Here is a 27,932-nt window from a genome sequence, read left to right as displayed (position 1 = left end):
CTACCCCAAAATGTTACCAATAAAACCCCTAATTTATCCCACACAAAACCAGCCCCCTCTCAGGTTAGTCATCTGTCACTGGAACTATAGGAGGACCCACTTTACTGGTAGAACAAACTCTGGAAAAGCGACAGCTCCCACCCCCTCAAATTAAATCCATTGAATTCTGCACTCCCAAATCAAAATGCCCCCTCCTTCTGAGCCCCACTGTGCCTAAACCGCTGTAAGTGGCCACATGTTTGCCATTATTGTAGCGGGGAGAGCACTTAATTTACGGGGTGTGTGACACCAGGAGAAATGTATGGGGGCACTACCCTTTATGGGGGCACAATGTATGGGTACTAAACTGGCATTTTTGAAATTCTCCAGAATAAAGCCTGGCGTGGATGTCACATAACAGTCCCTGCAGCAGTAGATGAATTCATTGAGATGTGTAATTTCTAAAATTGGGTCACTTTTGTTTTTTTGTGCTGTTCTGGCACCTTAGGGGCACTGCAAATGTCGCCCACAAACTATTCTACCAAAATCTATGCTCTAAAACCCAAATAGTGCTCCTTCCTTCTTAGCCCTGATGTGTGTGACGCGCCCCCTGGGCCGTGGGGTACCCGGTGCCGGGCCGGTAGATGCTGGGGGTTGTAGTCACAGTGGCGGTGACCCGGTCCGTGACCCAGGGCAGTCAATCCAAGGGGGATTTTATATGTATAGGTTTTATTAAAGAGTCCGACTACGCCACCTGTGGAATGCGGCTAAAGGGGCCGCCGCTGCAGAACAGTCCTCTGAAGCTGGTGGTATTGCAGCAAGGATGTTATGACTCCCCACAGGAAGAGTTAGCTCCAGGGCAGTGTAGATGTTGCAGGTTGTGCAGGGTGTTATAGTGCAGGGAGTGTTGGTGCAGCAAGAAACACGGAGACAAGGTGGTGCAGTCCCAGGGTCTTTACTCACGGTTATTGCAGTCCAAGTTACAGAGCTCAGTGTAACTGTCCACGTCGTGCTGCGTTTACTCAGTGAGGGGTTCAGTCCACCCTCAGATATCTCTGGAGTACTTAGCAGGACCCCCTTCTGTTTCCTTCCTCTGGCCTTTTCCCTGCACCTCACACCTAGTGACTCCAATCAGGTACCCGCGGTCCTTGGCGGGCGACATATGTTCCGTCCCCTGGGTCCTATATGGCTACCTTCTCGGTGAGACTGACGTGGACTTGTGGCTACAGGACATAAAGTTCTGCAGCCTCCGGTTTCTAGCTGAGACTTGCAATCTTCTACTAGTTGAGGGACCCGGTTCCCTTTGTGTGGCCTGACCCCTCCACCTCCCGGTAGATTCGGGCGTATGGGTGGCCTCCAGCACTGCCCGTACCCCTGGGATCCCTTCTATTCCTGGAGCCTTCCTGCTCCCTCTCCTCTCTTCTCTCCTTCTCCTCACAGACTTGTGCCTCACTGTCTCGGCCCGCCTCTGGAGCAGAGCTCGTACAGAGCCTCTGCTCCTGTCACTTCTCCTCCTCTGACTGGCATGTCTTTCTAAGATGGTGTCGGTACTTATATCTTTCTGTTATGTGCTCCCCTTAACTACGTCCTCCACCCACACCCACTACATGGTTCCTCTTTACTAGGTTCCCCTCCACTCCAGCCAGGGACCAGGGACTGTGCTCTCCCGTAGGAGCAATCTCGCCCTGCCCTGCTGAAGTGGACGTGTTGGATGCAGGTGTTAGGGTCCTGAGCTGTACTCCTTCCTTACCTGAGAGTGAGATACCACACCTCTGTTTGAGATGCAGTACCTCAGGGGCACCACATGTGGCCTAACAGTAATTTCAGATGACATATGGGGCATCATCGTGTTTGGGAGAAATAGCATATCAAATTATGGTATCAGCTTTCTTCTATTATCCATTGCAAAAATTCCAAATTTGGGGCTAAAATTTTTTTTTCAGTATGACGACATAATGTTATCAAATTCTGTGTAGTGCCTGTGGTTTCAAAATGCTCACTATACCCCTGGATAAAATCCTTGAGGGGAGTAGTTTCCAAAATGGGGTAACTTCTCAGGGTTTTCCACTGTATAGGCATATCAGGGGCTCTCCAAACGCGACATGACACCCGCAGACCATTCCATTAAAGTCTGCATTCCAAACGTCACTCCTTCCTTTCCAAGCCCTGCCGTGCGCCCAAACAATAGTTTTCCCCTACATATAGGGTATGTCCGTACTCCGGAGCAATTGCACAACACATTTTGGGGTCCATCTTCTCCTGTTACCCTTGTGAAAATAAAAAAATTGGGACTAAAAGTACATTTTTGTGGAAAAAAATTTGATTTCTTAATTTCATGGCTCTATGTTATAAACTTCTGTGAAGCATCTGGCGGTTCAAGGTACTCACCATACATCTAGATAAGTTCCCTGAGGGGTCTAGTTTCCAAAATTGGTTAACTTGTGGGGGGGTTCCACTGTTTAGGCACATCAGGGGCTCCCCAAACGCGACATGGCGTCTGCAAGCAAATTTTACATTCAAAAAGTCAAATGGAGCTTCTTCCCTTCCGAACCCTGCCGTGCGCCCAAATAGTGGTTTTCCCCAACATATGGAGTATCGGCTTACTCAGGAGGAATTGCACAACAAATGGTATGGGGCAATTTATCCTGTTACCATTATGAAAATGCAAAATTGGGGGCTGAAAAACATTTTTGTGGGAAAAATGTGAAAATTTTATTTTAACCGCTCAATTTTATAAACTTCTGTGAAGCACTTGGAGGTTCAAGGTGTTCACCACACTTCTAGATAAGTTCCTTGAGGGGTCTACTTTTCAAAATGGGGTCACTAGTGGGGGGGGTTTCCACTGTTTAGGCACATCAGGGGCTCCCCAAACATAACATGGCATCCGCTAATTATTCAAGCAAATTTTACATTTAAAAAGTCAAATGGTGTTCCTTCCCTTCCGAACCCTGCCATGCGCCCAAACAGTGGTTTTCCCCCACAAATGGGATATCGGCGTGCTCAGGACAAATTGCACAACAAATTTTATGGTCCATTTTCTCTCGTTACCCTTGTGAAAAGAAAAAATTTGGTCTGACGTAAACATTTTGTGAAAAAAAGTGAAATGTTAATTTTTTCCTTCCACGTTGCTTCAGTTCCTGTGAAGCATGTGAAGGGTTAATAATCTTGAATGTGGTTTTGTGCTCCTTGAGGGGTGCAGTTTTTAGAATGGTGTCACTTTTGGGTATTTTCTGTCATATAGATCCCTCAAAGTCACTTCAAATATGAAGTGGTCCCTAAAAAAATGGTTTCGTAAATTTTATTGGGAATATGAGAAATCGCTGGTCAACGTATAACTTCCGAACGAAAAAAATTTGGATTCCAAAATTGTTCTGATGTAAAGTAGACATGTGGGAAATGTTATTTATTAACTATTTTGTGTGACATATCTCTCTGATTTAAGGGCATGAAAATTCAAAGTTTGAAAATAGTAACATTTTCGCCAAATTTCCATTTTTTTCCATTTTTTTCAAACGCAAGTCTTATCAAAGAAATTTTACCATTATCATGAAGTACAATATGTCAAGAAAAAACAATGTCAGAATTAGTGGGATCTGTTGAAGCGTTCCAGAGTTATTACCTCATAAAGTGACACTGGCCAGAATTGTAAAATTTGACCCGGTCATTAAGGACATAATTGGCTCCGTCCTTAAGGGATTAATAATAATAATTAATAATAACAATGCCAGTGTATGTACTATTCATGGTAGGGAGTTTATATTGTCACAATGGGGGCAGAGATAATGTCTGTAAGACCTTTAAATATGATGGTGCTATATAAGCAATAATGATAAAACAGATGCCCACTGTATGCTTACAGATTAATAGTACTGTGGAAGCTCTAATATTATATTACAGCATTGATGCCTGTACTAAACAAGCAGTAATCATTTTCCGGGTACAGTCATTTATATGAGGGATGAGAAGAGATCTTCTGAATACAGCAGCTTCCTAAGGTCATGTTCATACAATGGGATTCTGTCAGCATTTAGGCGCAGATTTTGGGGACTTTCTATGTGTGGATCCATGTCTTAAATCTGAGCTTCCGCTGCATATTTCTCCCATATGCAAATCTTTATGAGTATGACCTATGAGTCAGCTATATTCTCAGATAGTTTCCGCACTGAACAATAGTTTTCATAAGTTTTGCTATAATAGCTAGTTGGAAGAGTCATTATAATTAGACTCAGATGGGAAGGCAGGAGATCAGCGGTGGGCGGTACATGAAGACCAACCATGGTGCAGCGATGGAAAATGGAGGAAAATGCAGACAACGGGAGATTGGCATCCTGGGAAATGAGCACTCCAAAGGAGAGTGTAGGCAGCGGAAGTGAGGAGTCAACAGTTGGGGAGACAACAGTTGGAAGGCTGAGCATTTGCCCTGGGCATAGTTAGTAGGAGAGCCTAATGTGGCGGTCTGAGGTGCCTCCCATGCAGTGGCATTGTGCCGCCCCCTGTGAATGAGATTTGGCCATTCGCAGAGCTGGTGGTCAAATTGACAGCTGGCTCAGAAAACATGTAAGATCCTGGTTTCCTGCATTCAACTGTATTATATACCAACTGTCTTTTCTTCCTGATACTCTCAATGAAACAAGGGCTGTAGTTTTTCACTGAACATTGAGAGAATCAGGAAGAGAAGCTATATAGGCGGTCACTTGACAACTACTCAAACTGCTTAACCTGTGTATAGGAAGGGGGCGGCAAACTAATTTTTTTCCCTAGGTACAGGAAAACCTATATTAGTCTTTAAGATAAGAGTTATATACGGCACTCTTGTGGTTGGTGAGATTGGTGCACAAGTAGGGTATCCAGCCTGTACGTAATATAGAATAAAGCACCTGGCACTCACCATACTTCTATTTGAGTGCAAGTTCTTTATTCTATATATTAGCCTTTAACTCTGGGGGTAAGGTGTAACCTTTCTCATCCCTCCTTATTTGGTAACAGGATTGTGAGGCAGAACAAAGGCCCAGTTAGCATTTGGTGCAAGTTTGAGAGAATTCCTCCTCCTCTTGCATAGCAACATAGTTTTTCAGGCTGAAAAAAAAGAAACAAGTTCACACAGTTCAGTTTTATGTCCTGTAAAGCAGCCAATTTTTCTTTTTTTTTTTGGAAAAAGAAAATGCTTCTTGACTTCAAATACAATAATCAGAAAAAATCCTTGGATCAACAACCCATGTCCAGGAATCTAGTATCCATAACTTGTATGTAATTACATTCAAGAAATACCTCAAGACTCCTTTCAATTAATTCACTATGATAACTCATTCCATTAATTATTTTGGTTTTCTGCCTTCGATTCTGCAGAAGCTCAAATATGTCTTTCTCATGCACTGGTGCCAGAAACTGAAATTCCATGTTCAAACCCCATGATCTTATATATCTTGTCCACATCTGCCCGAAACTGGATGCTGGTATGTTCTGATCTTAATAAGGGGATCCACACACAGATTAGCCCCACTGAATTGGAATAATCCATGTGCGACACCTGCCTCCTTAGGTGACCTGTTTGAACAGCAATACAGATTTCTCATTGAAATAATTGGAAGATAGACTTCAAGAGGAAGTCTGGAGTGGAAGTTATGGAGCAAAATAAGATACAAAACTTAAATGAAAAAAGCCTAAGTTTGGAAAGTATCCTTATCATGTATAACATTTCTTGGAGTCTTCTACCTACCTGAGTTTGTTGTATTAATATTCTAAAAACAATTAAAAATTTGTTACAGTTTCGTATGATCTTGAAATAAGATGCTAACTATAATTTCCAGTGCTTTCACGCCACAAGTTCATTAATAATTATATCAATAGAAGAGGCCCCAAAACTGACCTCTTTGATACTGCACTAGTTACACTGACCCACTCTGAATATTTATGGCTTCTTTTGACTCACCCTGGACAAGTCAAGAATAGTGTTGAGCCACCCCCGTAGTGTTCGGGTTCGGTTCGTCGAACACCGGGATGTTCGTGGAACTGTTCGTCGAACACCTTAGAACACTGTCGAACACCGTTAAAACCAATGGCAGGCAAATAAAAACACATAGAAAACACCTTCAAAGGTGTCCAAAGGCTGACAAACTGCTCAGAAGACACTCTCTTTAAAAAAGACGGCCAGCAATTCAGCAGCGGTACCCGACAATTTAGAACAGAAAGAATAGAGCATCACACATCGATTAGATAGATAGAAACATGTCAGTCACATATATAAGAAGTACAGTGACAGTGTTAGTTACTGTACTTGTCATATAGTCTTAAAGGATCTATTTAAAAAAATAATAGTGTTTTCATGGACCGTCTCTTTAAAAAAGCCGGCCGGCAATTCAGCATCGGTACCCGACAATTTAGAATAGAAAGAATAGAGCATCACACATAGATTAGATAGATAGAAACATGTCAGTCACATATATAATAAGTACAGTGATAGTGTTGATTACTGTACTTGTCATTTAGTGTTAAAATAAAGGATTTATTAAAAAAAAATTGGCGTGGGGTTCCCCGTAATTTTAGTCTCTAGCGGAGGTTAAGCAGACGGCTGGGGCAGATGTTTGAAGCCTGGGAAAGGGGTGATACCCACGGAGCTTCCCAGGCTACTAATATCAGCCCCCAGCTGAATACATAGCCTTTACTAGCTATTAAAATGGGGGACCCCCAAAAAAATGACGTGGGGTCCCCCCTATTTTAATAGCTAGCAAAGGCTAGGCAGACAGCTGGGGGCTGATATTAATAGCCCAGGAAGGGTGCCATGAATATTGGCCCCCTCCCAGGATAGAAACACCAGCCGTCAGCCGCCCCAGAAATGGCGCATCCTATGGATGGTTTAATTTAGAATAATAAAGAATTGTGTGTTTATTTCAATTAAAGGACTTTATTCTGGGTGTTTGTGTTTTTTGTTTGAACTTTGACTATGGGGTTAGTAATGGGGGTGTCTTATAGACGCCTCTCCATTACTAACCTGGGCTTGATGTCAGCTGGCATTATAAGCTGACATCAACCCCAGCCCTATTACCCCACTGCCACCGCTACAGGGCAGTGGGAAGAGCGAAGCTAAGTGCCAGAATTGGCGCATCCTATGGATGCGCCATTTCTGGGGCGGCTGACGGCTGGTGTTTCTAGCCTGGGAGGGGGCCAATATTCATGGCACCCTTCCTGGGCTATTAATATCAGCCCCCAGCTGTCTGCCTAGCCTCTGCTAGCTATTAAAGTAGGGGGGACCCCACGTCATTTTTTTGGGGGGTCCCCCATTTTAATAGCTAGTAAAGGCTAGGTATTCAGCTGGGGGCTGATATTAGTAGCCTGGGAAGCTCAGTGGGTATTACCCCCTTCCCAGGCTTCAAACATCTGCCCCAGCTGTCTGCTTAACCTCCGCTAGAGACTAAAATTATGGGGAACCCCACGCCAATTTTTTTTTTAATAAATGCTTTATTTTAACACTAAATGACAAGTACAGTAACCAACACTATCACTGTACTTATTATATATGTGACTGACATGGCAGATAATCTTCAGTGCCACCACCAGTATATAACACAAGCACTGGACAGCGGACTCCCAGTTGTGAGCAACAAGGTTGTTTGAATAGTCACTTGTGTTGTGATGATTTCTCTATCTTTCATATATTTGACAGAATACATCAATCACTCCTACAGTATTCTATAATTTCCTCTAGATCTAACAAACATCCTCTGTTGGATCTAAGCACCACATGTTTATATATCACTGTTTTCCAGCATCCGGCTGTCGCCGAAGCAGATAACAGCTAGTCGACGGGGGTGCCAGTGTTGGACCTCTACTGATCTGATACTGCTGACCTATCCTAGTTCATCATTATTGAAATAGTGAACAACTCATTTAAATAACTCTCTCTCTATATATATGTATGTGTATACTATTTATGTAAGTCCATTGTTGAAAAAAAACATGTCTTAGTCCAATCTTGATAGCTAGTGTATTTTGAGAGAACTGACGTCTACGCGATATATAGCCAAAAGCAATCCAGAATGACAGATGGACAGAAGCTGTACCCGCGTAAGGGGCACTGCTGCTTCCTCTGACTGGGTGGGTGGCTGTCTACAAACCTAGTTTTCTGGAGCTAATGTACATATAGGCTCCCTAACACATTCTCATTAGGTTTGTAACAGCAAAAGAACCTGGGAGCAAGTAAGACACATCATGGCCCTTGATTCTGCACCATATGATCTCCAATGAAAAGAGACTGTACCAGTGATGCCGTACACAGTAGGTAATGCATAATACAAGAATACTATCTTAAGTGGAAAGGTTTATTTCTGTTTGTATACACCGCATGGGAGCACCTTACAGATCTATGTAAGTCCTTACAGATTTAACTAAATCCTTTACTTGTTTCTTACTCTGAAAAGACAATATGATTAATATGTATTATCATTTAGGAAAATTTCTGTAGATTCCAGAAAAAATGTAAGAGAATGTATGTCATGGTCGCAAACAGGTTCCTGTGCAATGACGTACAATGTTATCAGGTTGATCACATGAATGATGCCAGAAAACTTGTGAGATCAACTAGGTAAGTTTAAATCTTTAGATGCTGCTGTCAATAGCTACAATGGCATTTAAGTGGATAGACAGAGGGAGAGGTCTTCTTCTGTCACCAACTATCCATGCAACGTTGCTGATGGGTTACTCGGGCAGTTGGGGAAATAGCAATGGTTCCAATACAAAAAAAACAAGAATACATCTGGCAAAAAACGCCCGCTCACACAGCTTTTGTGACAAAAATGAAACATTTATGGCTCTTAGAAAATGAACACAAAAAAATTATTTAAAAACAATGTTTTATTGTGAAAAAGTAAAAAGTTAAAGAAAAAAGTTAAAGTTAAAAAAAATATATACATTTTGTATTTCCTTAATTGTGTTGACACACATTATAAATATGACAAGACATTTTTACAGTGTGGTAAATGCCATAAAACCGAAATCTTAAAAATACACCCTAAAAATTACATAATTGCTCTCTTTTTGCATCTCCCCCCACTGAAAAAAAAGAGATTTTCAAAATGTCAACATATGGCACAAAAACAAACATTCAAGTGGCAAAAATTAAAAATGTTATAGCTTTTGGAATACAACAGTAACAAAAAGAAATAAAAGTTTAAACAACAAGAAGGGCACCACTCAATAGAAATGGATCAAACCTGAACATACCAAAAGAAGTACAGAATGTAAAGAAAAAAGGTATGTACAAACAAATGATCACCTACTAATATACATATATTTATTAACACATAAGCCAAAGACAAACAATTTAAAAATATATAAATGAATTTACTAGACAAAAAGCCAATGATAAGGTTTTTGTCATTCCTACCCATTACTGCTTTAAACAGGAAATGACTGTAAATAGTAATAAACAATGACCAGCCAGCAAATATGAAACACAGTATAGCATATGCTAAAGTAACATTGCATACCTCACTGGCATAGTTATAGGACAGCGTCCAAACAGAAAAATATTGAAAAGTATATAAATGGACTAAAAAATAGTAAATAACATACTACAGCCAAAGAGGTTGGTAAATGATCCAAGTGAAAAAAAATATTATTATATTGAGGCAGCCTATAAAGAAATTAAGTAAACAGATAGGGGTAACCATCCCACGAGTATCGCCATTAAAGTTGTGGCTTCATCAGGGGAAAAAAGTATGTAATGATAATTATTTTCACATGGATCTTTTACCAACTTTGAAAAAGAATCCTGAAAATGAAAAATATGTGGGTCCTTAAAGGGCTTGTCCACTACTTGGACAACCCCTTTTCAATCCCTGTTTCCACCCAGCAAAATAATAACACTTATACTCATCTCCGGTGCAAGCGACCTTGCAGTGGTTTCGGCACTGGGTCACGCGACATTGTTATGCCACACGAACACTGCGGCCAATCAGTGCCGGTTTCACTTTCCCCTCCTTCAAACAAATCAAGACATCTGGACGAAGAGAGAGAGAGAAGCATCAGCTCTCACTTCCTCTGGATGTCAATTCCATCTGTAGAAGAGGAAAGTGAAGCCAGCTCTGATTGGCCACAGGGATCACGTGACACTGTGTCAAGAGAGCTAGGGCTGACACTGCTGGAACAGTGCCGGAGTGTCCTTTCATTTAAAATAAGCTCTGGAGACAGATTTTCAGGCACATCTATTTCTGTCTGATAGTCCTGAACAGCTCATTTACATATGAGAAAAAATGTGGATTTCTCTGGAATAAAACGTGGGATCGCAAATATCAAAGTATCATTTTATTCAACTTTCTATGACCTGCATGCTCATATAGCCGGCTTAAAAGGGTTGGTGTATGTGCACACAACAAGTTTTTCAAGAGCAAAACGCATCAGTAAATGCCCTGAAACGTCTTTTTTGTGCATTTTTTTTATGCACTTCTATTAACCGACTGGTATCTTTGGAAACATGAAGCGGTTAAAAAAAAGCAAAAACACCAAACAGCAAGTATGATTATTATATTTCTGCTTCTTTTTTTTTGTTACTTTTCTCCTTTTTAAATTTTTTTTTGTAAAGATTTAACACAGTATTTTTAAATGTGTTTTTAGTGACGAAACACTCGGATTCTGCACTTAAAAAACGCAACTGCATTTTTTACATTTGTTTTTTCAGGTTCCCCTTAAAACAGGGTTCCCCAACTCCAGTCCTCAAGGCCCACCAACAGGTCATATTTTCAGGATTTCCTTGGTGTTGCTCAGGTGATGGAATTATTGCCTGTGCAGGTGATGTAATTATCACCTGTGCAATACGAAGGAAATCCTGAAAACATGCCCTGTTGGTGGGCCTTGAGGACTGGAGTTGGGGAACCCTGCCTTAAAAGACAAAAAATGCACCAAAAAAGCTCAATTCAACAATTTCCTTAAATTCGCACTGGGCATGAGTTTTCATGAAATCATATCTACTTTGCTTGAGCAGGTAAATAGACTGACTGCACGAAAACAGCAGCAGAAAAAAAAGACCACGTTTATGCTAGATAGGACCATGGACCTATCAGTTCTGAAAACAGGCAGGTTATTCTTTCATTTTATCAGAGTGAGTGGAAAATTTGATGATATTCTCTTCTCTTGGATGTACTAACTGTGTGGGGGGAGCTGATTCTATATACCATCTGAATGGTATATGGAGCCTTGTGCTGGCAGAGTTCAGAGTGAACAGATTAACTTGCTATTTCTCGTTTTTATTGACTTGCTGTTTCTTAGAATTCAATAGGGGACTCAATTAAACAATTTTTTTCAGAAATTTGCCAAAAGCAAAGTACAAATATAGTGAATGAATTGTCTAATGACTCAGAATGGACATCAAATAATCGAAACGCAAATCAAGTTAAAATTTTCCTCACCTCCAGCCAGGAGCCTGAAATTTACTTCATAAAAAATATTGTTATATATCAGTCATGTAACAAGAGGTCCCTGCGTATTGTGTCCCAGATAAAAGAGAATGGTACAGCTGTTTTTAAAGCAATACCTGCATGAGGAGGACATTGCTGCACCTAAAGCAGTATTTAGTAAGATGACATTGCTGTTTCTAAAGGGTAAATGTACAAGATAAGGAAACACCTACCTACATACGCTTACAGCCAGCAACCTGAATGAAGGCTGTGACTGGTTATATCTGTGTTAATTCTTTAGTTCCTCCTCCTGATCTCTTGATGCTCCAAAACACACAGAAATCAATATATTCCTTCCTAAATAATAGGAAGTAAGAAAGCAGCACATATCTCCCCTGTATTTCCATGCTGCACATCTCCCCACCACACACCGAAATCTCCCAGCTGAGAAACACAAAGTCTCACACAGCTGTCAAAATAAAGAGACAGTGGAGAGCTCAATTTTCTTTACATTTTTTTAAAGGGCCAGAGCCTAACTTGGTAAATTAGACAGAAATTAACTTTTTTTCTAAATATATATTTGAAAAATCTTTTGTATTTTAGTTACCCTTTACTTTCTAAAGTTTCTCTAGAAAAAAGTAAAAAGAAAACAAATGCAATAAACACGAAAGACAGACTTGTACAGCGGAAGTAAGGATGCATTAGATTCATTAAGCATTTACATTTTAACCCCTTTACACCCAAGCCTGTTTTTACTTTCATGACCAGGCCAAATTTCACAATTCTGACCAATATCACTTGATGAGGTAATAACTCTGGAATGCTTCAACTGATCCCACTAATTTTGAGACAGGTTTTTTGTGACATATTGTATTGCATGATAGTGGTAAAATTTGTTTGCTACGACTTGCGTTTATTTGTGAATAAAAATAGAAATTTGGAGAAAATTGTGAAAAGTTTGCAATTTTCAAACTTTCAATTTTTATACCCTTAACTCAAAGAGCCATGTTACACAACACAGTTAATAAATAACATTTCCCACATGTCTACTTTACATCAGCACAATTTTTGAAACATCATTTTTTTTTGTTAGGAAGTTAGAAGGGTTAAAAGTTGACCAGCAATTTCTCATGTTTCCAACAAAATTTACAAAACCATTTTTTAAGGACCACATCACATTCGAAGTGACTTTGAGGGGTCTATATGACAGAAAATACCCAAAAGTGACACCATTCTAAAAACTTCACCCCATCCAGGTGCTCAAAACCACATTCAAGAATTGTATTAACCCTTCAGGTGCTTCACAATAATTAATGGAATGAAAAAATAAACATTTAACTTTTTTTCACAAAAATTTTACTTTAGACCCAATTTTTTTAATTCACAAGTATAACAGGAGAAAATGGACACCAAAATTTGTAGTGCAATTTCTCCTGAGCACGTCGATACCCCATATGTGGGGGAAAAACACTGTTTGGGCGCACAAAAGGGCTCAGAATGGAAGGAGCGCCATTTGACTTTTTAAATGTAAAATTTGCTGGAATAATTAGCACAATTCTGGAAACTGGACCCCTCAAGACACTTATCTAGATGTTTGGTGAGCACCCTGAACCCCCAGGTGTTTCACAGAAGTTTGTGACGTTAAGTCATGAAAATCAAAAAATCACATTTTTCCACAAAAATGTTCTTTTAGCCCCAAATGTTTTATTTTCACAAGTATAACAGGAGAAAATGGACCTCAAAATTTTATGTGCAATTTCTCCTGAGTACGCAGATACCCCATATGTGGGGAAAAACTACTGTTTGGGCACACAGCAGGCCATGGAAGGGAAGGAGCGCCAGTTGAGTTTTTGAATATAAAATTTGCTTGGGTAATTAGCGGACATTGTGTCACATTTGCAAAGCCCCTGATGTGCCTAAACAGTGAAAACCCCCACAACTAACAACATTTTGGAAACTAGACCTCTCAGGGATCTCATCTAGATGTGTGGTGAGCACATTGAACCCCCAGATACTTCACAGAAGTTTATAATGTAGAGCCATGAAAATAAAAATAAAAAAATCACATTTTTGCCACAAAAATTGTTCTTTTAGCTCCAAATTTTTTATTTTCACAAGGGTGACAGGAGAAAACAGACCCCAAAATTTGTTGTGCAATTTCTCCTGGGTACGCAGATACCCCATATGTGGGGGAAAACTACTGTTTGGGCACACGGCAGGGCTCAGAAGGGAAGGAGTGATGTTTTGGAATGCAGATTTTGATGGAATGGTCTGTGGGTGTCATGTCACATTTGGAGAGCCCCTGATATGCCTAAACAGTGAAAAAACACCACAAGTGACCCCATTTTGGAGACTAGACCCCTCCTGGAATTTATCTAGATGTTTGGTGAGCACCTTGAACCCACAGGTGCTTCACAGAATTTTACAACGTTGATCTGTGAAAATGAAAAATATATATTTTTCCCACAAAAATGTTGTTTTAGCCCCACATTTTTCATTTTCACAAGGAAAGCAGGAGAAAATGGACCCCAAAATTTGTTGTGCAATTTCTCCTGAGTACACCACTACCCCATATGTGGTCAAAAACTACTTTTGAGACACAGTGCAAAGCTCAGAGGGGAAGAAGCCCCATATTGGAGTTTAGATTTTGCTGGACTGGTTTGAGGGTGTAATGTCACATTGGCAGAGCTCCTGAGGTGCCAGAATAGCAGAAACTCCTAAAGAGACCCCATTTTTCAAACTACACCTTTTAATGAGTTCATCAAGGGGTGCAGTGATCATATTGACACCACAGGTGGGTCACAGAATTTTATATATCAGTGAAGAAAAAAATAATTACATATCTACCAACAAAATTTTGTTTTAGCCCCAGATTTTATATGTTCACACTGGGAAATGGGTAAAAATGCCACCAAAATTTGTCCCACACTTCTGCGGAATGTAGAAATACTTTATTTGTGGCTGTACAGTACTGCTTAGCCACGCGGCAAGACTTGGGAGGGACCGAGCGCTATTTGCATCCTGGAGCGCAGATTATCCTAGAATAGTTTGCGAACTCCATATATAGAGCCCAAAGGGCTAGAAGAGCAGAATCCCCCCTCAAGTGACCCCATTTTGGAAATTATACCCCTTGAGAACTTATCTACATGTGTAGTGACGATTTTGACTCCATGGGTGTTTTCCAGAAACAAGCAGCAGTGTATGTTGCTAAGTGAAAATTGCAAACTACCATTGTAGTGACCAGTATGTTGTAGTGACCAGTACGTTGAGCCCAGTTCGTGCTTCTGGCGTCATGCACCCGAAAATTAGGCGGGCTCTCATCGCTACTGAAATGCCAAACATGTGGATGCTAACTGCGGTTTAGGCACACTGTGGGGCTCAGAAGAGAGGGGGGCATTTGGATTTGGGGGTGCAGAATTGCTGGATTTCTATTGGGGTGCGAGGAGCCATAGCGTTTTTCCAAAGCCTCTGTGCTACCAGTAACATGGAAGCCCCCTACATTTCCATTGAAAAATGATGGACCTGAGTGGGGGCTTTTTATTGTGGATTGATTTGAAGCTTTTATTAGGAACATTTTACATAACGTTTACGATCACATTTATCCGGCGCTCTACCCTGAGTCCTTATATCGGGGTTTCCATCTAAATTTCTGAGTGACGTGAATTAGATGAAATTCCCTAGGGATCCATTCACTATAATGAAGCAGCAGAGCTACTCTGCACTCCGTCTGGCCTCTATTTAGTGTTGTCCTTCTTTTCAGAAGTGCACAAAACTGTGGCCGATGGCACTTTTATGCACGCCTAAAAACGGACACCTCCGGATCATAGGCCAGACGGCGTCCACAGTGCCTCCATCTGCCTCATTATAGGGAATCTTCCGCCAGGGGTTCTGTCTGAATCACATATTTCAGAGATTAACACGGAAACCCCAGTGTAAACGCTCAGCATAGAGCGCAGGATAAATGTCAGCCTAGCCTTACTGTGATCTTTGGGAGGCAGAATGAACAAATCAACAGCAAGTGAAGAATTGGTTTTATTTATTTTTTACGCCGTTCCTATTTTTTATGCCAATGGCGATCGTGCACGCACAGCGCTTGTGCGCGGGCGATCGCCATGATGTATCCATACGTCCAAGGTCGTTAAGTACCAAGCGACCTGGACGTATGGATAAGTCAAAGGTCGTAAAGGTAACCTGTCATTAGATTCAGGCTGCCTGAATCATGGCCAACATGAATCAAGAGTCTGGCTTCTCGATTCCAGCCAAGTATATATTTCTTTAAAATCTCTAAACTACTACAAATCTTGAAAGCAAGAAAGGACCAAGGAAGTTGGACTGGAATGAAACAATGCATATTTCTTTGCTGTCATATTAATTTGTGTCCATAAGAGGCAAAAATTAAGGGAAAGAATACTATTCCAAAAAGTTCTTTAGAAATGTTTCTATTTACATGGATTAAAATAGCATAGAGAACAAAGGGCAATTTTGTATGAGTGTACAGACTACACCTAACACAAATCTTAATGGGGTATTCTCATGTTATTAAATTGCTTTAAGTGGTTAGACAACATGGAAATAAGCAAGTTTGCAATTGCTTTGCATTTTCTCTCTAATGGCCACTAATGCCTGCCCATACCCTGGTTAAGAGTGCAGAGTAATTACATTTCATGAGAGGCATTAACTCCTAACATATCAGTCAGCTCTTTTGAGAACGTTAATTTCTATACAGCAGCTATCTGTTCACCTCCTTCACAGTTCCTGGTAAGCTGCTGTTATAAGTCTTGCAAAATCACCAGCGCCCACCATTGGCAGCTTTCAGAGCAGGTCACCTAATCATGGCTCTCACTGTCCTGAGTGGAGCTCTTGTTCAATTGCCCTATTATCTATATGTGTAAATACAGTGATATCAGTGTACACTTCAGAATAAACAACTGGTAACTGAATGTGTTATAGCAGAACTTGTCCTGAGCTTTACAGTTCCACCAGTACTACAGCTCTGTACTGTCACTCAAAGAGGAGTGTCCACCCTAAAAGAAACCAGGAAGTAAGGAAACTGTAAGGAGACTGCATTGCTCTGAGCTGCTCAAGGGACAACTTGAGAATAATCCTTTAAATCTTTCATGACGATTCTCCATGTTTATGCTTTCATTTTTTCCTCCCCCTTTTCTGAGAAACATATTTTTTTGTTATTTTTCAGTCAACATAGCTAAATGAGGGCTTATTTTTTGTGGAATGAGTTGTAGTTTTGAATCACAACTTTTTTTCTACCACACACAGTGGGGAAAAAAGTATTTAGTCAGCCACCAATTGTGCAAGTTCTCCCACTTAAAAAGATGAGAGAGGCCTGTAATTGACATCATAGGTAGACCTCGACTATGAGATACAAAATGAGAAAACAAATCCTGAAAATCACATTGTCTGATTTGGAAAGAAATTTTTTGCCAAATTTAGGTGGAAAATAAGTATTTGGTCAGTTACAAACAAGCAAGATTTCTGGCTCTCACAGACCTGTAACTTCTTCTTTAAGAGGCTCCTCTGTCCTCCACTCATTACCTGTAGTACTGGAACCTGTTTGAACTTGTTATCAGTATAAAAGACACTTGTCTGCAACCTCAAACAGTCACACTCCAAACTCCACTATGGTGAAGACTAAAGAGCTGTCAAAGGACACCAGAAACAAAATTGTAGCCCTGAACCAGGCTGGGAAGACTGATTCTGCAACAGGCAAGCAGCTTGGTGTGAAGAAATCAACTGTGGGAGCAATAATTAGAAAATGGAAGACATACAAGATCACTGATCATCTCCCTCGATCTGGGGCTCCACACCATATCTCACCCCATGGGGTCAAAATGATCTCAAGAATGGTGAGCAAAAATCCCAGAACCACACGGGGGGACCTAGTGAATGACCTGCAGAGAGCTGGAACCAAGGTTACACAGGCTACCATCAGTAACACACTACGCCGCCAGAGACTCAGATCCTGCAGTGCCAGACATGTCCCCCTGCTTAAGCCATTACATGTCCGGGCCCGTCTGAAGTTTGCTAGAGAGCCTTTGGATGATCCAGAAGAGTATTGGGAGAATGTCATATGGTCAGATGAAACCAAAGTAGAAGTGTTTGGTAAAAACACAACTCGGCGTGTATGGAGGAGAAAGAATGCTGAGTTGCATCCAAAGAACACCATACCTACTGTGAAGCATGGGGGTGGGAACATCATGCTTTGGGGCTGTTTCTCTGCCAAGAGACCAGGACGACTGATCTGTGTACATGAAAGAATGAATGGGGCCATGTATCGTAAGATTTTAAGTGTAAACCTCCTTCCATCAGCAAGGGTATTGAAGATAAAACGTGGCTGGGTCTTTCAGCATGACAATGATCCCAAGCACACCGCCAGGGCAATGAAGGAGTGGCTTCGTAAGAAGCCTTTCAAGGTCCTGGAGTGGCCTAGCCAGTCTCCAGATCTAAACCCTATAGAAAACCTTTGGAGGGAGTTGAAAGTCCATGTTGCCCAAGGACAGCCCCAAAACATCACTGCTCTAGAGGAGATCTGCATGGAGGAATGGGCCAACATACCAGCAACAGTGTGTGCCAACCTTGTGAAGACTTACAGAAAACGTTTGACCTCTGTCATTGCCAACAAAGGATATATAACAAAGTATTGAGATGAACTTTTGTAATTGACCAAATACTTATTTTCCACCAAAATTTGAAAAAAAATTTCTTTCCAAATCAGACAATGTGATTTTCAGGATTTGTTTTCTCATTTTGTCTCTCATAGTTGAGGTCTACCTATGATGTCAATTACAGGTCTCTCATCTTTTTAAGTGGGAGAACTTGCACAATTGGTGGCTGACTAAATACTTTTTTTCCCCCACTGTAATGCACTGGAAAACAGGAAAAATATTCCAAGTACAATCAAATGGTGAAAATAATGCAACTCTGCCACATTTTTTCTTTAAACGCCATTCATTGGTAGAGAAAAACACTTTAGATGTGTTGAAGTTAAGAAATTAAAGGGCGTCTGTAACCCAAAAAATGCATTTAAATGGGCTATACAGTGTTGTAGGGTACTTAGCTCCTACAACCACCACACTAACACTTGTACATTTTACTGGTACTGTGCCTGAGAAAATAACATAATTCACATGCAAAGGAGAAAGCTCAGATGCACCCTTGGATTAGCCAACAGTTTGGTGCACTGTTACGCCTCGTAATTTGCATATTGGGGCTCTTCCTCCACATCTGATTGACAGTGCTTGCTTCCCAGAGCAAGTGCTGTATGAATGCTGCAGGCATGTATGTAGCCGTGCATGCATACAGTGGCCACGTGGATTCTCCTCCATGTCTCCTTTCTTCCGATGCTGATCGCTGCACTTTCGGGTGTATTACTGTAGCGAGCTTCACTCGAAAGGAGACAGGCAGGAGAACTTATGCATTGCTGAGTCGGCTGTCAGTCAGTGCCGGGGCATAGTTATAGCCGCTTTGTTGTGAGCTGCGACTGAAGCCAGGCCGGCCTCGCCTCTATGATTGAAAGATGGAGGCTGCGGTGAGGAATAAAATAAATTTCCTCCTGGCAGCCAGGCTTTCAGTGTGGAGCCTGCACAGGTTTAGAACGCTATCAACCTGCAGATTTATCCTATATCTACAGGTTAATAGCGCTTTTTGATATGACACGTTCCCTTTAAGAATTTTCCATAGTGTATATCACGAGACATTACACAGCCCTGTGCCTGCATAGCTACCCTGCGACATGCCCTACTGTTGATACACTACACTGTGTTACAGATATTAGTGCACCACTTTATGCAGCGCAGAGCATCATATGCACACCGGATTGTATAGTGTGAGCATTATATGCACATAGGACTGCCGTGTGTGTGGGAAGGTAGCATAAATGTAAGAACTGTACACAACTGTGTACTGTACACCCTGTAATGGGGTGTCCGAGGCTAAAGAGTAAATTTGCAGCTCCGGGTTGCTGTCTAAGTGAAATCAGTACAAAGCATGGGGGTAGAATTAAGCATATTCTTAGAGCTGAATATTTCTTGTTTGTTAACCCCTACATTAGTAACCCCTGTTCTGTATGAGCCAAAACTCTCACCTTGACTTAAGGAAGGAATGTCCCTGCTAGCAGCACTTGGAGTAGGGCCTATAAACATATAAAAATAAAAGATGTATCAATTTCTTCCTTTATACAGCATTGTATGGTTGACAATATATTTATTGGTTGTCACCTCCTTACCATTCCTGCGGGTGGCAGACCATGGCCGAGCTTGTGCAGCTGGCGGTGGTGGCTGACTTGCTGCTTGTGCACGAATTCTGTGTGCCACAGGGATGCGTGGGCTGCTGACATATTCCTCATACTGAAGTGGCTCAATTTGTACAGAACGTAAACTCTGCTCCCGCAGTCTCTCCTCCCTGCGCCGCTTCATGCGACGCCTAAGAAAACTGCAGAGACAGCACAGCAATACTATCAGCCCCCAGATAAGCCAAAATCCAGCAAAACAACTGAGAAAAGTATATGTGCCCTGAGACATAACCATCTTATTCTGCCATTCAGAGGGGCACGAACCCCCAAACACGCACTGCAGATTCACAGATGGGGGCACCAGCGTCAGGTATTCTTTGTGCAAAGATGGCATATCATCCCTGGCTCTTCCTTTCTCTGATCTTATTATCCATGGTATCAGTTTTTTTCATATTGTGCTGTGTTCTTTAGATTTTTTTCCGCCCATGAATCTCATTATTCACCAAATGTTTCTTTTCGGAAGTCTGTAATGCTTCTGTTTATGGCCAGCTGTCATTTGGCAACCCTATAGCTCGAGTGCGTGTTGTGGTGCACACAGGTTCTGAAGATCAGCCAGTTCTATGGCAGTGAGCATATTGCTTGATTACAGAAGATTGTCTTATATTTATCTAGAAACCAGTGTAAGGGCTTCTAATTATGTCCATAAAGATGTGTATCTCTCCATAGAGCACATTTTCTTTTTTTAACATTTCTTTTTTGGCATCGTCTTCAGATGTCTTTCCCGAATGTCTTATTCCAAGTGCCTTATCTGCAAATAAAAACATACAATATTACAATATATATATATGTACATATCTTTTATATTGCCCTCATCAATTAATAGGAATGTTTCACCTACTGTATATGTTTTTGTATGAATTTGATTATTATGGGGACAGCCACTTTGCCTCGGCTGCGAAAAGCAGAAAAGAAATTTACTTTACTGCAGCCACAAAGACATGAGAAACCTTAGTGAGAAACTAACCTATTTAACTTTTCGGAGTAGGTTACCGCCTCTGGTTTGCCTACAGTGAAATCTGCAAAATTTCGTTAACTAAATGTTAAAGATGATCTAAAAAATAAAAAAGCACCAAAATTCTAAAAAAATAATAATTTGAAGGGTTATTTTCAAAAATTTGGTTTTAAAATATACACATATATTTTAATTCTGGCTCGTAATCACATCTCTAAGCATGACCCTCCAATTGTCTTTGGACCTGTGCTGTAGTAGTCCCAGTGCTTATGGTCGATCATGCATGGTTGAGTCTCTCTCAGTTGGCTTCCTGACAGGATAGCTGTGCTCTGGGAGGTGTTTAGTAAAGAAAAGTGCCAGAGCCTCTTTTATTACAGTACAGAGAGTTTGTATAAGGAAGAAATGTTGTGCCTATGTAGTGGGAACTAAAAGGGGCAATGTTCAGCAGAATGGGGCTGTATACAGGCGGCTGAGAGGAGTGATACACTGCAGGAGGAGGCTCTATATAGAAGGGGCTGAGAGGAGTGATACACTTCAGGATGGGCTGTGTATATAGGGGATGAAAGGAGAGATATACTGAAGGATAGGTCTGTACACATAGAGCTGAAAAGAAAGATATACTGCAGGATTGGTCTGTACACAGGGAAGTGAAAGGAGAAATATACTACAGGATGTATATAGGGGAACGGAGGAGAGATACTGCAGGGTGGAGCTCCGTATAGAGATGCTGAAAGGAGAGATATACTGCAGGATGGGGCTATGTACAGGGGCTAAACAAATAGATATACTGCAAAAATATTACAAGGCAGAGAGTTCATACCAGGAAGCCAAATTGGGCCTATCTGCTGGTTGCTAAAATGAGTGATGTTCTGCAGGATGGGACTGTATACATAGGGCTGAGAAGGGTGATATATTGCATGAGGGGCTGTATATAGAGGGACTGAAAGGAGAGATATTTATGGGGCTGAAAGGAACATACACTGCAAAATGGGGCTATGTACAGGGCATGAGATTGGTTGAGCTGTGTTTGTTGGCTTCTGCAGAGTCCAGTGTTGTGAAACTGCAAATTCCGCTCTATTGATGCATATGACAAAGGACTATCTTCTGTGATGTGCATCAGCAGAGCAGCATTGGCTGCTTCACAAAACTGATCTGTCAGCGGCAGGCAAGAAACACAGCTTTACACTGCCCTTATAGAGGATTTTCAGGAAACTTTAGTTCTGTTAGAACCAACCCACAGTGATGTTAAATCACACTGCAGCTATACTTAAGTATAACCCCAGTTCCAAACTAGTTGGGGCGATAAGAATGCAATGATTTTGAAATCTAATATAGGCATATTTTATTCACAACAGTACATAGAACACAAATCAAAGGTTAAAAAGTAACCGTTGTTTTATTATTTCATAAATCTATAGTACACATAAAAACAAACAACTTTGTAATATATTTTAACAGAGAAATTGGCTACCTTGTCTGCCAGGACTGATCATTATCAAAATTATCAATTCTGAGGTAAAATCTGTATTCAGTGAAGACAGATTGTTACTGAGATAGGAGATGGCAGTTACTACTGATAAGATTCTATGTAGACAGGAGGTGGGAGAAACTAGAGGTAGAGCTCTACCCTCCTCCTCCTCTCCCTCCATCTACATAGAATCTTATCTGTAGCACTACTATCTCCTATCTCAGTAATGTAACAATCTGCAGTCACTGAATACAGATTTTACCCCAAATTTTAACATTTTGAAAATAAATGATCAGTCCAGGAGGAGAAGGACATCACTGAAAATTAAAAAAATAGCAGCCATACTTGCAATACCATGTCCAGACACAATTTTTTTTCAGTGAGTGTTTTTAAATTTAGTGTAAGGACTCGCAAGATAATGGTGATCCTTGATGTGGGTTTCGAGCTTGTGTATTTTGGACAAAATATTGACTAATGCATCAGGCATTATAAACATAAACATACATTTTTTATGCAGGTATACAGTACAGACCAAAAGTTTGGACACACCTTCTCATTTAAAGATTTTTCTGCATTTTCATGACTAGGAAAATTGTACATTCACACTGAAGGCATCAAAACTATGAATTAACACATGTGGAATTATATACTTAACAAAAAAGTGTGAAACAACTGAAAATATGTCTTATATTCTAGGTTCTTCAAAGTAGCCACCTTTTGCTTTGATGACTGCTTTGCACACTCTTGGCATTCTCTTGATGAGCTTCAAGAGGTAGTCACCGGAAATGGTTTTCACTTCACAGGTGTGCCCTGTCAGGTTTAATAAGTGGGATTTCTTGCCTTATAAATGGGGTTGGGACCATCAGTTGTGTTGTGCAGAAGTCAGGTGGATACACAGCTGATAGTCCTACTGAATAGACTGTTAGGCTGAGTGCCCACGTAGCGTTTTACAAGCGTATATGCTGCGGAAATTAAGCAGCGTAAACGCTTGTAAAACGCTTGTTAATCCACATCCCATGTTCCCTAAGGGCATTTCGCAAATTCAATGCCCATGCTGCGGATTTTTCCCGCAGCGTTTTTGATGCGCGGAAAAATCCGCAGCATGTCATTTAATTTTGCGTTTCCGCAAGAGGAATTGCCTTTACAATGCAATAAAAAACGCAAGGCAATTCCGCATGTGGAAATCGCGCGATAAACGCACGATAAACGCGTGCGGAATTCCGCATGCGTTTTTCCGTGAGAGGACATGCAGAAATGAAGCAGAAATTTTCTGCTTCATTTCTGCAACGTGGGCACATAGCCTTAGAATTTGTATTATGGCAATAAAAAAGCAGCTAAGTAAAGAAAAATGAGTGGCCATCATTACTTTAAGAAATGAAGGTCAGTCAGTCCGAAAAATTGGGAAAACTTTGAAAGTGTCCCCAAGTGCAGTTGCAAAAACCATCAAGCGCTACAAAGAAACTGGCTCACATGAGGACCGCCCCAGGAAAGGAAGACCAAGAGTCACCTCTGCTTCTGAGGATAAGTTTATCCGAGTCACCAGCCTCAGAAATCGCAGGTTAACAGCAGCTCAGATTAGAGACCAGGTCAATGCCACACAGAGTTCTAGCAGCAGACACATCTCTTTAACAACTGTTAAGAGGAGACTTTGTGCAGCAGGCCTTCATGGTAAAATAGCTTCTAGGAAACCACTGCTAAGGACAGGCAACAAGCAGAAGAGACTTGTTTGGGCTAAAGAACACAAGGAATGGACATTAGACCAGTGGAAATCTGTGCTTTGGTCTGATGAGTCCAAATTTGAGATCTTTTGTTCCAACCACCGTGTCTTTGTGCGACGCAGAAAAGATGAACGGATGGACTCTACATGCCTGGTTCCCACCGTGAAGCATGGAGGAGGAGGTGTGATGGTGTGGGGGTGCTTTGCTGGTGACACTGTTGGGGATTTATTCAAAATTGAAGGCATACTGAACCAGCATGGCTACCACAGCATCTTGCAGCGGCATGCTATTCCATCCGGTTTGCGTTTAGTTGGACCATCATTTATTTTTCAACAGGACAATGACCCCAAATACACCTCCAGGCTGTGTAAGGGCTATTTGACCAAGAAGGAGAGTGATGGGGTGCTACGCCAGATGACCTGGCCTCCACAGTCGCCATACCTGAACCCAATCGAGATGGTTTGGGGTGAGCTGGACCGCAGAGTGAAGGCAAAAGGGTCAACAAGTGCTAAGCATCTCTGGGAACTCCTTCAAGATTGTTGGAAGACCATTTCCGGTGACTACCTCTTGAAGCTCATCAAGAGAATGCCAAGAGTGTGCAAAGCAGTCATCAAAGCAAAAGGTGGCTACTTTGAAGAACTTAGAATATAAGACATATTTTCAGTTGTTTCACACTTTTTTGTTAACTATATAATTCCACGTGTTAATTCATAGTTTTGATGCCTTCAGTGTGAATGTACAATTTTCATAGTCAGGAAAATACAGAAAAATCTTTAAATGAGGTGTGTCCAAACTATTGGTCTGTACTGTATATACATATGGTATAGGCAGCCTGCCAGATGTAATAGTAGGGGTGTTGGTAATAGCCAGTTATACAGACAGAGGTGCATCTCATGTAATGGTGTGAATGGCACCCTATGTCAGCCTGTGTGCATTTTTGAATAGTAGGCAGCCACCCACAGATGTTTAGTTGATTAGTAAGTGGTTGTTTTATTAGTATTTTGCACCAGTGCTGCCCCCACCATTATCATAGGGGTCTACTGCATTCTGCTGTGCAATTATGTCTAGACATGGTATGGTTGCCTTATTTTTTTCTTTTTCAGTGATGTCTTTCATTGATTTTTTAGTTCTTTTTTTCAGTGAATGGTTCAGGAGGAGAAGGAAGCAGATTTCTCTGATAAAAATTAGGCTATGTGCCCACGATGCAGAAATGCTGCATATTTTTTCCGCTTCTCCCTGGCAGGAAAAACGCATGCGGATTTTACATGCGTTTTTCCCGCCAGGTAGAAGCGTTTGTCAAGCGTTTTGCATGCATTTCTGCATGCGGGTTATCAAGCGCTTTTCCAAGAGATTTTAGCATCACTTGGAAAAGTACTTGACAACTTGGTCACACTATATAAATCCATGCAAACAGCATGGATTTACAGTGCATTGTGAATGTATTTGGCCCCCTTGAACTTTTCTACCTTTTGCCACATTTCTGGCTTCAAACATAAAGATATAAAATTCTAATTTTTGGGGGAAGAATCAACAACAAGTGACACAATCATGAAGTGGAACGAAATTTATTGGATATTTTAAACTTTTTTAACATATTCAAAACTGAAAAGTGGGGCGTACAATATTATTCGGCCCCTTTACTTTCAGTGCAGCAAACTCACTGCAGAAGTTCAGTGAGGATCTTTGAATGATCCAATGTTGTCCTAAATGACTGGTAATGATAAATAGAATCCACCTGTGTGTAATCAAGTCTCCGTATAAATGCACCTGCTCTGTGATAGTCTCTGGGTTCTGTTTCAAGTGCAGAGAGCATCATGAAGACCAAGGAACACACCAGGCAGGTCCGATATAGTGTTGTGGCGAAGTTTAAAGCCGGATTTGGATACAAAAAGATTTCCCAAGTTTTAAACAACTCAAGGAGCACTGTGCAAGCGATCATATTGAAATGGAAGGAGTATCAGACCACTGAAAATCTACCAAGACCCGGCCATCCCTCTAAACTTTCATCTCGAACAAGTAGAAGACTGATCAGAGATGCAGCCAAAAGGCCCATGATCACTCTGGTTGAACTGCAGAGATCTACAGCTGAGGTGGGAGAGTCAGTCCATACGACAACAATCAGTCGTACACTGCACAAATCTGGCCTTTATGGTAGAGTGGCAAGAAGAAAGCCATTTTTCAAAGATATCCATAAAAAGTCTCATTTGAAGTTTGCCACAAGCCACCTGGGAGACACACCAAAGATGTGGAATAAGGTGCTCTGGTCACATGAAACCATTATCAAACTTTTGGGCCACAATGCAAAACGATATGTTTGGCGTAAAAGTAACACAGCTCATCACCCTCAAAACACCATCCCCACTGTCAAACATGGTGGTGGCAGCATCATGGTTTTGGCCTGCTTTTCTTCAGCAGGGACAGGGAAGATGGTTAAAATTGATGGGAAGATGGACATAGCCAAATACAGAACCATTCTGGAAGAAAACCTGTTGGAGTCTGCAAAAGACCTGAGACTGGTACGGAGATTTATCTTCCAACAAGACAATGATCCCAAACATAAAGCAAAATCTACAATGGAATGGTTCAAAAATAAACTTATCCAGGTGTTAGAATGGCCAACTCAAAGTCCAGACCTGAATCCAATCGAGAATCTGAGGAAAAAGCTGAAAACAGCTGTTCACAAATGCCCTCCATCCAACCTCAATGAGGTCGAGCTGTTTTGCAAGGAAGAATTGGCAAGAATTTCAGCCTCTTGATGTGCATAACTGATAGAGACATACCCCAAGCGACTTGCAGCTGTAGTTGCATCAAAAGGTGGCGCTACAAAGTATTAACTCAAGGGGGCCGAATAATATTGCACGCCCCACTTTTCAGTTTCTAATTTGTTAAAAAAGTTTAAAATATTCAATAAATTTCGTTCCACTTCACGATTGTGTCCCACTTGTTGTTGATTCTTCCCCCAAAAATTAGAATTTTATATCTTTATGTTTGAAGCCAGAAATGTGGCAAAAGGTAGAAAAGTTCAAGGGGGCCAAATACTTTCACAATGCACTGTATATAGTGTGACCGAGAAATAGTTATAAAAAAAGAATAAGAATGGTAAAAAATAAAAAAGAAAGATTATACTTACCTTCCGATGGTCCCCAGTATTATCTCCGCTCCGTCTGTTGTTTGGGTTGCGGTGGTGTTTAAGGACCTGCGGTGTCGTCATTGAGTCATGTGACAGGTCACGCAACCTCGACGTCAGCGGTCGCGTGACCTGTCACATGACTAAATGACGTCATGGCAGGTCCTTCACACCACCGTGAGCCGTACAAGAGCCTGGACACATCACTAAGGAGGCCGGGGGACATCGGAAGGTAAGTATAATCTTTATTTTTTATTTTAAATTCTTTTTTTTACAGGTACTATGGTACCCGGGTCAGGGTGAGCGTCTCCTCTTCTCCAGACCTGGGTACCATCCGCACATTGAACCGTGTGATATCCGCATGTGCATATGCAGTGATGCGGATGTCACGCGGTCCAATGCAAGTCAATGGCGGCGATTACGCTGCGTGTCCGCAAAATGAATGGACATGCTGCGTATTTTTCTGCAATGATAATCCGCAGCGGAAATTTCAGCAGCATGTGCACAGCACATGCGGATTATCATTGAGGACGATGGGGCACGTATTACCAAGCGTTTTTTAAGCGTTTTCGCTGCGGAAATTCCGCAGCAAAAACGCTTGAAAAACGCATAGTGGGCACGCAGCCTTAAAACGATGGTTACTCTTTATAGTTAGATATTTTTCCATTTCATTTTAAAAAGTTAACTAATTTAGATACTGACAGCAGCAACACATCTCAAAAAAGTTGGGACAGGGTTAAAAAAAAGACTGGAAAAGTAAGTGCTATTAATGAAAAACAGCTGAAGGGTACACAGTACTGTGTATAAAAAAATAGCATGTTAGAAAGGCAGAGTCTTTCAGAAGCAAAAATGGTCAGAGGTTCACCAATCTGTGGAACATTTTCAGAAAAACACAAGACTTTGTACAGCCCACCATCTTCAGTACATATCAACAAAAGATTCAGATATTCTGGAGAAATGTACTAGGGACAAGGCCAATATTGGCTCCAAGAGCCA

At 41.2% G+C, this 27,932-nt stretch overlaps 1 protein-coding gene across 6 annotated transcripts in view; it reads right to left on the bottom strand.

Moving 5' to 3' along the window:
- PRR7 (proline rich 7, synaptic) overlaps positions 1-27,932 on the bottom strand; it is a 91,066-nt gene that overhangs the window by 13,966 nt on the left and 49,168 nt on the right. For all 6 annotated transcript variants that reach the window (XM_073650633.1, XM_073650632.1, XM_073650635.1 and 3 more), the window contains 2 exons: positions 19,606-20,419; positions 19,465-19,512 (listed from right to left, as the gene is read on the bottom strand). In XM_073650633.1, the coding sequence (XP_073506734.1) occupies positions 19,465-19,512; positions 19,606-20,005 (448 nt within the window). In that variant the 5' untranslated portion in view covers positions 20,006-20,419. The remainder of the gene's footprint in view (positions 1-19,464; positions 19,513-19,605; positions 20,420-27,932) is intronic.

Source organism: Phyllobates terribilis, unplaced genomic scaffold, assembly GCF_046119375.1.
Source record: "Phyllobates terribilis strain yellow unplaced genomic scaffold, ASM4611937v1 Scaffold_11__3_contigs__length_659146591, whole genome shotgun sequence".
Lineage (NCBI taxonomy): Eukaryota > Metazoa > Chordata > Amphibia > Anura > Dendrobatidae > Phyllobates > Phyllobates terribilis.
Note: the sequence above shows the minus strand (reverse complement) of the source record. Positions and strands in the feature narration are given on the sequence as shown.